This window comes from Hippocampus guttulatus, chromosome 1 (assembly GCF_054856545.1).
Source record: "Hippocampus guttulatus isolate MCC_2025c chromosome 1, RoL_Hgut_1.0, whole genome shotgun sequence".
Lineage (NCBI taxonomy): Eukaryota > Metazoa > Chordata > Actinopteri > Syngnathiformes > Syngnathidae > Hippocampus > Hippocampus guttulatus.
Genome location: NC_141261.1, coordinates 23,590,048 through 23,605,489, shown reverse-complemented (window position 1 = coordinate 23,605,489; position 15,442 = coordinate 23,590,048). Strand labels below are relative to the sequence as shown.

Genomic DNA, 15,442 nt, shown 5'->3' with positions numbered 1-15,442 from the left:
AACTTTTCAGGGGGGGAAATGTAACACTCCAAAAAAAAAAAGCGAAATATCCTGACATACCTGTGAACTCCTCTGTGTCACCGTTAGGGGACACTGCAACACATACATATATTTAAAAAAAAATCATGAAAAAAATTAAAGCAGGGCGCCCTTTGGACCAGTGGTTAGCGCATCTACCTCACAGTGCAGAGGTACCAGGTTCAATTCCAGCTCTGGCCTCTCTGTGTGGAGTTTGCATGTTCTCCCCAGGCCTGCGTGGGTTTTCTCTGGGTACTCCGGTTTCCTCCCACATTCCAAAAGCATGCATGGCAGGTTGATTGAACACTCAAAATTGTCACTAGGTGTGGTTGTCCGTCTCTGTGTGCCCTGCAATTGGCTGGCAACCGGTTCAGGGTGTCCCCCGCCTACTGCCCGAAGACGGCTGGGATAGGCTCCAGCACCCCCCACTAACCTTGTGAGGATAAAGCGGATCGGAAAATGGATGGATGAAAGCAATGACAACAGAAATACCTATACTTACTACTACCTAATACCTATACTTATACACAAACAGTTTGAAAACTATTACACTGATAATAATGTTGGTTGGACTGCACAGCATGGATGGCAGGGACCATGGGTGTGTCTTCGACTGCACCTAAGTGGCCCTCGGCTATCTTACAATGCCATCGACCAGTCGTCTCCAGGTATCAGTCTGAGTAGGTTTCGGAGTTTCTCAAAGGTGTTCACAAGTGTCTACAAGTTGCCTCCGGGTCCGAGTGTCGGCAACTTGCTCTCAGGTGTCTGTAAGTCTGTCTGAGAAGCCGCCCATGGGTGGCTATGGTATGTGCGTCGGTATGGGCAAATAAGGGCCTGGGGGACGCAGACTCTGATCGTCCCTCGCATATTACTATTATTAAAGTGAAAAGCTGTCATTTGAGTGATCACTTATAATTTTGTACTTCCTCATTCGAACAATACACATGCCATATATATACTACTATGAATGATCAGAAATGCCATCCAGCACTAAGAATAATTTTTAAATGGTTACTCAAAACTCACAGTAGCGACAATTTGCTACTTAGGTTATTTTTATTGTGTTTGTTTAATTGTACCAAAACCTGGTCTTTGACACTTTCTCACGAACATAAACTTCATCTAAGAAAAAGCACAAGTGCATATCCGCAGTTCAATCTGGTCGGTTCAGTACCTCAAACTGGATGATCAGCGTTTTTGGGGAAATGACCAATTACTGTTCATTTGTCACAATATACAGCCTTAAGTAACAGTGTTAAAAATGCAATAACGTCCCTATACTTAAAACCATTTTTTTTTCTTTTGTCAGAAACCAGACCCACCCCTTTATTATTGTAGTTAATTTCATGTCATTCAGTTTTATACTTACCTTTTAAAAGTATTGATACAGAGAGGCTGATGGTTTTTGTAAATTTACTTTAAACTGATTACGGCATTTGACCGTGTCCCTCGGGGAGTTCTTTGGGGTGCTTTGGGAGGATGGGGTACTAAACCTACTGATACGGGCTGTTCGTTCCTTATACTACGGATGTCAGAGTTCTGTTCGCATTGCCAGCAGTAAGTCAGATTCGTTTTCAGTGAGAGTTGGACTCCATCAAAGCTGCCCTTTGTCCCTGATTCTGTTCATAACCTCGATGGACAGAATTTCTAGGCGCAGCCGAGGCGTTGAGGGGGTCCGGTTTGGCGACCTCACTATTACATCTCTGCTTTTTGCAGATGATGCGGTGCTGTTGGCTTCTTCAAGCCAGGATCTCCAACTCTCACCAGAGCAGTTTGCAGCTGAGTGTGAAGCGGTTGGAATGAAAATCAGCAGCTCCAAATCTGAAACGATGGTGCTCAATAGGAAAAGGGTGGAGAGCTCATCCTTTCCGGGTCAGGGATGAGATCTTACTCGCAAGCGGAGGCGTTTAAGTACCTTGGGGTCTTGTTCACGAGAGGGAGCAGGATGGAGCGGGAGATTGACAGGCAGATTGGTGCAGCGTTGGCTGTGATGCAGACTTTGTATCGGTCTGTCATGGTGAAGAAGGAACTGAGCCAAAAGGCGAAGCTCTCGATTTACCGGTTGATCGACGCTCCTACATTAACCTTTGGTCATGAGCTATGGGTTGTGATCGAAGCAACAAGATCCCGGATTCAAGCGGCCCAAATGTGTTTCCTCCCAGGGTGTCGGAGCTCTCCCTTGGAAATAAAGTGAGAAGCTCGGTCATCCAGAAGTGGCTCAGAGTCTAGCTGCTTTTGCTCCATGCCGAGAGGAGCGACATGAGGAGGCTCGGGCATCTAATTAGGATGCCTTCTGGACGCCTGCCTGCCAAAGCTGTTGCCCATGCGACAATTCATGATTTACATTTGTGATTATGATGTTGGCCATAATCAACCAGCCCTCCCCCTTAGAACAAATTCTTATACAGAGTTATTGAAAATGTGTTATTTTTGGAAAAAAGCCCAAACTCAATGAACAAAAGAAATTAAACCTCAAAATCAAATAAAACTAAACTTGGGAGTCACTACCAAAGTGGGAATGTAAATTGGTGGAACGTAGAAGTTAAGTGCAAACAAAAGCAAGCTCCTCAGATTCACCCTGATGGTGTTGACTGCCTGCAGACATGCAACCAAGTGAGAAGGAAAGTCGCTCCTTTGATATCTTCAACTTGTCTGATTGTCGCCAGGCGTGGCAGACGAAACCAAGTGCACTCCATAGCTCATCGTAAAGCGTGTGAAGCAAGCTTGGGCGCAACAAGTTGCAAGGACCAGAATACTTGTAGGAGCTCATTCCTGAGCCAATCGCTTGCATCTTTGTCACTCCCAAAGAGAATCTGAGCATACTTCAGCTGTATTAAACTGTGTGCATTAGGATCTCAGTGCAACATTTGATCATAATATACTTTTGGGCAGATAGGAAACTTGACAAGGACTAAGTGGGACATTCGTAAAATGATTCAGGTCCTATTTGAAAGAAAGGATTTACTTTGTGACCATTGAAAGTTTTGGAGTGGAGTTCCTCAAGCGTCAGTCCTTGGGCCCATGGTGTTACCCTTCTTCAGAATGCCAATGTTGGCCATCACAGTTATGCAGATGACACACAGCTGTATTTATCAAGGTCCTCAAATGACACCGGTTCAATGAAGGTGCTGTGTCACTGTCGAGAACAAATTAACAAGTGATGATGAACCCACATTTCTTTCAAGTAAACCAAAACAAAACTCAGGTGATTGTTTTTCAGCAACAAAAAAAAAAAGAATAGAGAAGAATAGAGGATTGCTGTTAAAAAAACAAAAAAAACAAAAAAAAAACACCTGGAGTCAGTGTCTTTAGAAACCAAAGACTAAGTCTGAAATCTTGGTGTAGTTATTTTTCCTGATCTGGCTTTTAGCAGTAAAACTAAATCAATCACAAAAACAGCATTTTACCATCTGAAAAACATGTCAAGACCGAAGTTACATGCTTCAAGCAGACTGGGAGAATCTTATCCATGCTTTTGTCTCGAGAAGACTGGATTATCATCACGGTCTTTATACTGGACACCCTCAAAAGAGCATCAAACAGCTGTAGCTAACTGAGAACACTGCAGCTCGGGTTGTGACCACAACAAAAAGAACACAGCATATTACTCCAGTCGTAAAGACTTTGCACCGGCTCCCAATCAAGTCTTGAACAGATTTTGAGATTCTGCTACTTGTCTACGGTAAATTTCACTGAATGGCTTATGGCTCGAAGACATTAAAGAAATGATAATGGAAAATAAACCCAGTACGGCTACATGGCCTGAAGACTCCCGTCAGTTCGTGGAGCCTAGATTTCAAAGCACACTTGGTGACGCAGCATTTAGTTATTATGCTCACGCAAATGGAATCAACTGCCAACAGAAGTGAATTCAGCCCCGAGTATAAATCCAGATTAGAAATAGTTCTTTTGCCCTAGCTATGATTAAGGTCTTTCAAAGCATTTTTTTAAATCATGTTCCTCAAAATCTTGTACATGTACGTTCTGTTGGCCTAATTTTAGTAAGCTACTTTTATTTCTCTACTTTGTCTTTAACTCTTTTGTCTGTATATGCTTTTAAATATTGTACTTTTAATTATGTAAAGCACATTGTGTATGAGGTGTGTAATTTCAACAAAGCTGCCTTGCCTTGCTTTTTGTCTCTTTTGGATGAAAACCCGTGGGCGGCTGGATGTTAATTTTATCCTCATCATCTTGTCATGGCTTTGAAAAATACCGGATTAGCTTCTAAAGAGTACACCTGAGAAAAAAAACATCTTTATGGCATACCTGCAGTTGAACGTAGTCGGTTCAGTACCTCAAACAGGATGGTCAACTTTTTGGGGCGATGAGCACCCGCTGCTCATTTTTCACCAATTTAGCCTCGGGTAACATCGTTAGCATATTTGCAGTTTTACGTTAGTGTTGTAGTGCGGCGTTGCCACAATAATTACACACTTCTGTTTTGCGGTCAGAAACCTGTTTTGAAGTGCCCCATCTCGTCTGGGTTTATTCGTGAAGTATTCTATAATGTTGAGTTCAACTTTCACATGCAGAAGTTTTGGTATAGCCAATTGCTATATTTTTGCCGTGCACATTTAGGTTTGTCACCAAATGATGTATGAGACAATAGCTTTTCTTTCCAAAGGTTTACATCTGGATCTGATACACAATGTACACAAAAAAGAAAAAGATGAGACTACTTATTGGAGATTTTACATGCAGAAAGACAAGGGATGTTTTCGATTGGTCCGTCACCAGACTCGAACCCTATAAAGCATGCCTTTTAAGCACTCAAGTGGAAAGTGGGGAGCGGAACCCCCGCCCCCTCAAATTTAACTGAAAGAAGTTGCAAATATCCATCCATCCATCCATCAATCCATTTTCCGATCCGCTTTATCCTCACAAGGGGTGCTGAAGCCTATCCCAGCCGTCTTCGGGCAGTAGGCAGGGGACACCCTGAACCGGTTGCCAGCCAATCGCAGGGCACACAGAGACGAACAACCATCCGCACTCACCATCACACCTTGGCACAATTTAGAGCATTCAATCAGCCTGCCATGCATGTTTGTGGAATGTGGGAGGAAACCGGAGTACCTGGAGAAAACCCACATGAAAACCTGAGGAAAACATGCAAACTCAACACAGGGAGGCCGGAGCTGGAATTGAACTCGGTACCTCTGCACTGTGAGGTCGACGTGCTAACCACTGGTTCACCGGGCCGCAGGTTGCAACTAAATATTTGTACTAATTCCCTTCAGTCTATTCTAAATCTATCCATTCAAAACCATTTCTCTTAGCGCTATCTTGCAAGTTGTGTACCATATCCTGATATGAATGCCATGGAATAAAAGATGAAATGTTAACCTGTTCACAATTGGAATTGGCCTCACTGTGGCAATGCTTCTTTTGTGGTCTGTCTGTCAAGCTGTCTGTTTCAACAAGCAAATGTTGATGTGTAACTCTAAAATTGCCACTGAAACAGGGAAAAAAACATGAACGTCAAGCACTGTAATGTTTTTGTACTTTCGAAACTCAATTGTTTGTCACTTTCTGTCCTCAGAGCAAATCATTAAATTCTTTCGATTGAAGAGACTTCTGCTGAACACCATTTTCTCACCATGGATGAGACTTTTTTTTTTTTTTTTGGTCAATTATCCTTTTTGTTGTTTTTTTTGCAAAGCCAGTTTGGGAGGTTGGAAAATTCTGAGAATGTGTCCAGTTGCCTTCAACTTGGTGGGTGTGCAAATAGAAGAGGTGCATATAAGCAGATGGCCGAAAACACCGAGCAGACATCGGAAGAGACTTGTGCTCCCCAAGCGCATTCTTTACTGACTGCTCTCTATCCTCCCTCCCGCATGCGGTAAGTCGAGCACTCGGCGGGATCGAAAGCGATAAAAAATTTTGAAATTCAACCCATGTCTGCAAGATCATGTCATGGGGAAGTGTCCCCAAGTGGCAAGTCAATAGCTGCAAGATGCGGTCCCTTCAGCATCATGCAGCTATTGAATCGCAGTGGGAGTTTGTCAGTAACTGACAATTCAATGTTGCCGTAATATCAACAATATCCCAATATTGTGATTTCATAAGAAAACCATCTGGGACACGTTATTGTGCATCTATAACTGAAAAGCGGGAAACTTGTGTTCTTTTAAATGTTGACGTGGGACTAAAACTATATATTGCAGTCACAGCTGCGTGTCGAAAATCTAAAAGTTTATGGTCTACGTTTCACGTTTTATAAAGTGGAAATGGAATTACATGGTATATATATATTTTTTAAAGTAATACATGGTTGTTTCAATGTTCAATGATGAAAGATGAGCATGATCAGACCTGACTATTAATGTTTCAGCGATGAAGGCCAACATGTTGCTTCTCCTGCTGGCAGGTGAGCCAACTTTAACATCACAACTTCTTGTGCTTGCGCTCTGTTCACCACCTCATCATTGACCCCAAAAAGTCTAGCCGGGATACGCACTGAGCAGTTTTTCTCCCCTTTGTGCAACAGCTACGTGCAGCCATTTTGCCCAGACGGACGCGCAGTCTACCAGTCTGGTCGACTGCCCTCTTAGCATTTTTGGGGAAGCAAAAACAAATTTAGACGTGAGTAGCAATGTGGTCGGATAGTATTCTACTCGAAATTCTCCACTATGCTGATGTTGTTTTCTCTCCTTAAAGATAAGACAGGGCACCGATAACACTCAATTCTGCTTTACGGCGGCTGATCCGAGCCTCTTTGAATGCATTCAAATCTCCAGTGCAAATGGGTTGACCCAAAATTTGGCGGTTGGGGTTGTCACTACTGAACTTGAAGAATTAGTCAAGGCACAACTGCCTCAGGTCGTCGGCACCTTGACCTGCTTCTTGGAAATCAACTTCTCCGCTGGCAGCCAACTGAGTGTGAGTCATTTGGGCCCAGATGTGCAACATTAATTACGACCAAGTACCTTACATTTCTTGTCTTTCTATGTGCTCAGATGACCATTTCTTTGATGAGCTTTGGATCCCAAACGGTCATGGGCGTGCATCTGACATCGTACGAGGACTCATTTGTTGTAAGTATGCGTGACATTTGAACGCTGGGCCAGTGGCTGATGCGTTTTGCAAGTCTTGTGAGGGAGCCGCTCGTAACATTGTCCATCTGCCCCTTCACGCAGGATGTACAGTCACTTGACAGCATAAGTGGTTTTACCGCCAACTTCCCCAAGGCTGAAGGGGAGAATACAAAATACTTGGACCTCAGTGGCTGCAGGTTCGAAGGTACGCAAGCAAACGTTTCGGGGTCGCTCAAACGATGGGTAGCATGTCATGGTAACACGAATGAACGTAAAACACAGAGCCATCCCTTTGAATTTGTAGGACAGGTCATCTTTCCGACTTCAGATGTACCTTCCTCAGAAAACTGCATCAACCACTTGTGCAGCGCTCAGGGTGAATTAAGTGAAGAAGAAATTTGTGGAACCAAGGAGACCTGTGTCACCAACACGTAAATAATTTGGTTGTCTAGGTAACACAGCAGTTGCTGTGCCCGTTGTTCTCTTGTCGCCCAAGCCCTCTTTCCTAAGATGCCAGGGGTCAAAAGCTCCGTTTCCTCGAGAGCCATATCCTGCCCCTTGTAGATCGCTCTCTCTACTCCAACACACCTGATTCAAACGATCAGCTCATCAGTACGCTCTGTAGAAGCCTGAAACAATGATGATCAAGTGAATTAGGCGTGTTGGAGTAGGGAGAGATCTAAAACAGGCAGGACGTGGCTCTCAAGTTCTCGACGCCTGATCTACCCTCTTCTGCTGTTTTTCCATCTCAACCCAACTGGTCACGCCACAAGCAGTTCTATCTCACCTCTGTCACAAAATTATTGTCCACCTGGGCTTTGTTTGGTTTTCGTTAGTTTATGAGGCGCTTCTTTCCCCGCTAGTTATGTGAAGTGTTCCGGGATAACTTGCCTTGCGAATTGACGCTGTATGAATACAGCTGACTTGACATCATTCGGAAAGGATTCGACCTTGCTTGGCTGACTCGGTTCCATCTCATTTAGGTGCCAGCCGTTGGAGCGCGTGTGTACGGTGACAGGGGGCCAAGTAATCCAGTTCTTTGGCGAAGTGTCTTCCATTCCGGACCGCTGCTTGTACAGCCTGCTTGAACCTGCCACTGGTAGCAGCTTTGTACTGCTGGCGGCTTTTAAAGATCGCCGCAGTCAGATCATGACCTTCTTGGACCGTCTGGATCTGATCTTGCCATCATCAGATGTCACGTTTTCTATTGACACAAGCGGGACAGTTCGGGTAAGAAGATGAACCCTAGGCTATGTTTGATAACCCGTCGACGTGAGGTTCAAGTTGACGTGGAAACAGCCGGAGAAAGGGTGGGGGGGGGGCATTAGGTCAACACGGGGCGCGCCGCATACTGCTATGCAGTAAATATTTGATATCCAGAAGAAGACGCTTTGCATATCGTGACATGGATGAGGCGTTGCACATTGTTTTCACAAAATGGGCCAGTCGGGTCCTTTTCATAGTCAAGTAACGAGATGAAAAAGTCCACTCCTTCCTTCTGTTCGCAAAACCTTGATTTTTCCTCAAGAAGGCAATAGCGTTACCACGACAAATACAACATCAAGAGCCAAGAAATGTATCACAGTAAAAGTTGTTCGGTAATTGCGCAGAGTTGACAAGAGTGGAGATTCCCAACCGGTGCTGACATGTCTCTCACGCTCCTTTGACAGCGTATCAATCTCCAGTCTCTCTCCAACGCGTCTTTCCAGTTCTGATAATCTGGGCACCAAAGTGCCAACAATACATTAATATTATCAAGGCCCATGGAGCCTTGATGCTGTACTGTCCTTAAACCAGCCCTGGAGCCAAAGTAGGCCTCCTGAAGAAGTAGCAGTTTTGTTGCAATGTACAACACTTGATGTAATGTCCAGAGAGCCACATCAAGTCTTCAGTTCAAAGGTCACATCTGACAAATGAGCACGCACTGTTTCCCCAAACGTGAACATGAGCAAATTTTCCTTCATTTTTGTTTGTGAGATAATTAACACATATCATAAAACATGCAAAAGCCGCGCTGCAGGAGGCATGGGAGGACCATCATTCATTTGGGCGGCCATTGGCGGCCCCATGATCGCATACTGCTTTTTCTTTGTAATGCAGTTAAATGACGAAATACAAACACTTGGCATGGTAGCCACAGAGGTCGAGGGAGTGAGTCTCTCCAAGAACGAGGCTGGTGTCACTTTGGAGATTACGAACGAAGCTATTTCGATCTTCTTTGACGGCTCCACTGCGCACATCAAAGGTGCGTTGCGTACAACAAGCGCCCTTTGCGTGGCTCCCCGGTGAAATGTTGACATCCAATACGCAATTGGCCGATTGCATTGTGCTCCTTCCTCTCAGTGCCTGACGGAACGCCTCTGCAGGGTTTATGTGGAAACCCGAGCGATACCACATATTCTCCAATGGTCGTCTCGGATAACCGAAGCACTCTGGGGTAGGCGCTTCTCCTGAGGTGTTTAGCACCAAAACAGGCAGACATTCCGATTGTTTCTTGCCCCTTGCACATTTGTTGTTCATTAATATTACTGCACTACGGGACATTTTATATTGGGCAAGTCTAGCCTCAAATGTCATTTGCACCTCCACTAATCAAAAGGTGACATTCTGATTCATATTGTGTTTGTGGAGTCACCTGTTGCCTGATGCTGAGCCATGATTGGTCGATACCATAGCCCTGAACAACTTTGATGTAATTTCAGTCTACTGCAAGTGGAAAAATGGCCCCTGAGATGGCTAAAAATGTTGCTGCTCAACTCATACTCCACATATGCAATATGAATCACAATGCCATGTTTATACTAGTGGGGCTGCATGGCACATTTTCTCATCCAGAAAATTTTGGGGTTGGCTTCCCTTTTAATGACTCTCTGTACTTTGAACATTCTTTTTTATGGCCTAAATTCAGTGTCCAAAAGTATCCCTCCCTCCGTGGGCTGCAATACAGAAAAATCGAGGGCCACGTTGAAATTGTTCAACTTTAATTTATCAAACACGCTCTACCCAATCCATCAAGCAAATTGTTTTATATACTGTACCGGTAATTATTTTTGATCAACTGATAGGTCGCTACTGTCTTTTAAAGGTTAAAAAAGTTAATTATTCGGGTTTTTTTTTGGGTAGCCCTGAATCCCACCATAATTTCCCTCTGTTAATTATACTGATAATCGCTCAAAGGGTTAATTTAGACTCAAACTCTGCAGTCATTCATTCAGAACCAAAACAAGTAGGAAGTAGGAATGTTTTCAAACATTGTTGTGGGCCGTGTCAAAAGTTTATACTGCAGGCCACTACAAAGACAGATGGCAAAGCACAAATGTCCTGCAGGCTGTAGTTTGAACAATATACTTGTAAATGCATATTTTGTTGTCATTTTTGATGTAGTTCTAGAGAGGTGCCATCTTCCCAACGATATATTTCTTGATTATTTTAATATCCTTGTCTCATGAAGATGGTTCGAATTCAGATTTAATGATGGAAACTGTTATGAGTCTTCCCTGCTAATGGACTTGCCCTTTGTTGTCTCCAGATGTGAAATGATACCCCGAACGGGTAACTTGTTGTTGGTCGACAGTGTGGCGGGAATGGAACAGTAAGAGCACTCTTTCAGAGATTATCGATGTTCTGCTTTTATCACCACAGCAACCCTCACAATCTCTCTGTGCATGAGCAGCTGTTCCCTGCTTGGGACCCAACCTTTCGCCGCTTGCCACTCGAAAGTTCCAGTTGAACCACACATCCGGTCGTGTAGCGCCACGCTGAGCGGTTATCCCATTGTGGACAATCTCAAGTGCCAGTTCTTCGAGGCGTATGCTCAAGTCTGCAAGCAGCAGTTCGACATTGACCTGGGAGACTGGAGGGTTGCCGTCGACTGCCGTAAGGGTGACACACGCACACATGGCCGAGCGCTACTTCCTAGAGACTTGTCTGGGGTCATACCCTACACCACTACCCACTTGACCAATCAGGAGCACATCGAGACAGCAAATTTGCAGCAGTTTTGCTTTTGACTTTCCCATCTGACCTTTGGTGAGAAATGGACTGATCAATCAATCAATCAATCAATCACGGGGCACATAGCGGCAAACAAGCATTCTTCATTAAACCTCGAGTCACTGAACAGGAATCGATCTTATGACTGCTGAATGAAAGTCAGCCATGTGAACCACAACACTACTCAAAGCAACTTATCGAACATGTAGTGTATTGATACAAACCAACAAAAAAAGATGATCGTTATTATCATGAAAATGGTGGAGCATCAACCAATAATGTAGGCATCATACATATCACGAAAACTAAAATGCTTTTTCTGACTCAAGCATTCTCGGGTCCTTTGAAAGGCCCTGTCTGCATCTAAATCCAAGTTGTTATTGTCTGGTGTGAATATTTATGCATTGGCAGTTGATTCTAAAACTTGAAAAGTAAAATAAGGCAGCACGGTGGAAAAGCGAATATCGCATCCGCCTCACAGTTCTGAGGTTGTGGGTCTGAATCTGGGCTCAGGCCTTCCTGTGTTGAGTTTGCTTTCTCCCTGTGCTTGTGTGGGTTTTCTCCTTAGCTGTGTTTGTCAATATGGTCACCAGTGCAAGGTGTACTCTGCCTCTCACCCAAAGTCAGCTGGGATAAACTCCAGCGAAACTGCAACCCGAATCGGGATCAGCGCTGTAGAAAATGGATGGAAGAATGTAGATCACAGCCACAAACAGTAACTCTAAAGAATTGCTCAGATTATTGTTCCTGCTCGCCTCACACATACTGACACTTGGTGTTAAGCACAGTCTGCGAAGATCGGCTGAATCACCTCTGTTAAAGGGTTAAAAAGAAAATAAAATCCAATTTATCTATCTACCAAGTATCAAGAATATCCGCTTGCTGTAATATCTATCTAAGACAGCTTTCTAGGGTGAAATTTTACCAGTACTGTATATTAAAAAAACTCATCCTTTTGGTTTGTGTGTGTGACGTTCATGCCATTCAAACAGTGTAGTGCCCATGGTTCCTTTTGTACAATGGCCCCTCTTGGACACCGTTAATTGTCTCCCCACAAGCTTTGCCTAACAACAAGTGGCATTATGGATGAGGTGATCAGGAAAGAGAATCTAAGCAGTTCTTTTGAGCTATGATGTTAAAGATCTTGCTCCAGGTCAAAGGAATTGTTCAGTGTTCACCATGAAAGAAATGTGAACGATGTTAAGCACTTCAATGGAATAGAATAGAATTTTCAAAGATTCTAATGGAAACTTGTGTGTCCATCCACAGCCTCTGGCAATCAGGCGTACTGTCAGGACCACACTTGCAGTGCTAACGAGTTCTGTGGAGACTCCCGGTTCAAAAAAAACACCTGCCTCTGCCGAGCCATATTTGCCTCGGAGTACAAGTTGAAAAACATTTTGGGTAACAACAAAGACTGGTTCCCTCTGTTACCTGCATTGGCTGACACTCTCGTTTGTTCAGGTGACCCGCCCGTCTGCCAAGAGGACAGAGGATCCATATCCCTGATTGGTTGCCTGCTGGAGGAGGACGGGATCGACTACACCACGTTGCATCTCAAAGATGAGAACTGCATAGGTCAAAGGGACAGTGAGACCCACTTGGTGACCTTCTCCTTTGACTCAAGCAACACATGTGGGACAGAAACCCAGGTGAGTTAGCAACACAAGGTGGAAAAAATATGAGTGTGACACCGGTACGCCATGAATTTGTTGATACATGCTTGGTGAGCAAAGAACTTTACTGACTGCTGACAAGAATCAGAATCCAGTTTTGTAGACCCTGAGAGTCGGCCATGCACCAGCACCTGCTTTTTAAAGCGTCTACGAAGCACACGTTTCACAAGGGATAGGGTCTGTTCCTAAAACAATCGTCTCTATACTTGGAAATAGTCCGAAACAATTTTTCCTGCTCATTTTAAAAGACAGTAAAGTCACGAAGTTTGTAAATCTGCGCATAGTAAACATATGTGATGAGCTGCACTGGGCAGAAAGCAATTTTGAGAGGAACCTGAACCTGACCTGTCATAGTGGGTGCCACAAAGGGTTGAGCTGGGACAGAACCAGAGCTTCGCTCACAGGTCAATAAAAGATTAACTTAGCCTCTTTGGGTTACACTCCGGTTTCTCCTTCAGACACCTGGAGCCTAATTCTATGTGAAATACGTTTTCACACAGCCAAGTCCAGTCAATTTCATTTCAAATTCTAACCCTTAGGTTCCCCACTGAGCAGGTCAAGAAACATACTCCTTATCCATGAAAGAAAAGCAACTGAACCTCACATGGGCAAGCATTTGCCAAGAGGGGTTGAGTGACCGGGAGAGGGACAAGAGAACAATGAGCACTGCAACAGTCTTTTGCTAGGACAGAGTAAATGACATTTACTGGACACAGACAAACCTTTCTGCCCTTGACAGGGGAACGACAGCTTTCTGGTTTTGAAGAACAGCGTTGCAACAGGCCAAGCTCCAACCAATTCCTTGATCACGCGCAACAAATTTGTGGAGATAGATTTTACGTGTGTGTACAGGCAGCCGGAAGTTAAAACCATGACCCTGCAGGTCAGAGGCAGGTAAGTGGAGCATTATGTTGCAGCTTGGACCAGGTGACCGTCAAACACCTGCTCACTACTTGCCTGTTTCGCAGCATCGTTGTGCGTCAAATGATATCGCAGACCCAGAACTACACCCTCCTCATGCAAGCCTACTCAGACAGTGGGCGCACACAGCTGCTGGAGCCGAACGCAGAGTTAGACCTTAATCAGCAGGTTTGGATCGAGCTTAGCGCTGACGAGCTGGACGGGAACATGGTCAAGATAGTAACCGAGTCCTGCTGGGTGACGCAACATCCAATGCCCAATGACACTTTGAGATACGACCTCATCATTGGCGGGTAACCAGTCGTTGGCTCCACATTATGGCTTGCCAAGACCTTGTCAAACGTCTTTTCTCATTTCTGAGCAGCTGTCCGAACATCGAAGACGGCACGGTGGAGGTCGTGGGCAATGGCTTGGGGAAGGACAACTACTTCTCATTCCGAATGTTCCAGTTTGTGGACAGCACAAGCTTCTACCTGCACTGCAACGTGAACTTGTGCGCATCGCCGCAGTGTGCGCCGGTGAGTTGCGAGCGCCACACGCGGGTCTGCCCACTGCTCTGGCGGAAAATAATATGCAGCCTTTTCTTTTGTTCTGTCCGAGCAGACCTGTGCTCAAGGCAGAAGGCGCAGAGCCTTAAAGGAAACCGCTGAAAACATGGGCGGGGGCTTGATCTCACTGGAGTGGATCGTTTAGGTACCTGGATGAGAAATGCTCTCGTTTTTCTCAAATTAGTTAGATGTGAAGTAATGGAACCCTGTTTTGTTGTTTTAAAAAATGTAGAAGTCATGACAGTCGGGCATTAATACCAAGTTTTGTGTTCTCAGGTGATCCAGAGCCGGATTGGCTCTTCAAATTAAACATGGTTAGATGGCACCAAATGGATGACTGGAGATTAGGGACAAATTATTTAGTAAAAAAGAAAGATTCAGTCAAATTACGATGACCACTTCATACCACCAGAAGTTGATGGATTGTTTTGATGTAATGACGTTCATAATCCTCATCATTTTAATAAAAGGTTATGGTGATTGAAAGGTGTTGTTTCTTTGTGATCCAAACTGTTAAGGTTCGTTACTTTTTGTTCAACCTCCGTGGATGACAAGGCAACGTATAAAAACATGTAAATAGAGGGCGGAAAGAGATTTCGATTAATTGAGATGCGATCTGGGGGGGGGGGGGGGGGGGGGGGGGGGGGGGAAGAGCAGCGACATGAGGGAACATGAACCAGGGAGCATGAACCATAGCAACATATCCCCCCCCCCTTGTTTAAGAAAGCTCCAAAACTGATCTGTGGTGTCATCTCAAAAACTCACAGCTTCTAGTGTTCAAAACACTCTGACGAGTGCTAATGCCACCTACTGTAGAGGAAGTGCAATTACAGCAAAAAAATAATTTAAAAAACGTTTCCTGGGATCATACACATACACATTTTTACACATCTGTTGGTCAGTCCACATCAATTTTCCCTTTAAGCTGCGCGCTTGAGCAATCGCGCACTGTTCTCACCCTCTCAGCACACGGCATCAAAAAACTATATTTGCCTCATCCAAACAAGTTGATCTGAGTAAGAAAACTGACACACAAAAAAAGGAAGAAAGTGACCAAAATGTGGGAGCGTTTCAGATTGAAAAGTGCACCGATGTCATGTGATCATGTCACATGGACCTTGCTCGAAGACGCCCACTTGGTAAATAGTTTGGTGCCCTACATGTGGCCTCCTTACAGTGACAGGGCTGCAAAAAGGGGGTATGCACGACATGTGGAGCTATGCCAGAAGCCATGAAAGAAATTTGTACA

General features: G+C 44.5%; 1 protein-coding gene across 1 annotated transcript; it reads left to right on the top strand.

Annotated features, from left to right (window-relative positions):
- The first annotated feature begins 6,354 nt into the window (after positions 1–6,354).
- LOC147211055 (alpha-tectorin-like) lies at positions 6,355–14,644 on the top strand. Its single transcript, XM_086129352.1, has 18 exons — positions 6,355–6,388; positions 6,509–6,603; positions 6,679–6,900; positions 6,978–7,055; positions 7,158–7,260; positions 7,360–7,486; positions 8,039–8,285; positions 9,156–9,300; positions 9,399–9,492; positions 10,585–10,647; positions 10,729–10,931; positions 12,318–12,452; positions 12,513–12,700; positions 13,464–13,618; positions 13,693–13,938; positions 14,010–14,163; positions 14,249–14,338; positions 14,470–14,644. Exons 1-17 carry the CDS (start codon positions 6,355–6,357, stop codon positions 14,336–14,338), a joined length of 2,379 nt encoding a protein of 792 aa, XP_085985478.1. The 3' UTR covers positions 14,470–14,644.
- The last annotated feature ends 798 nt before the right edge of the window (positions 14,645–15,442 follow it).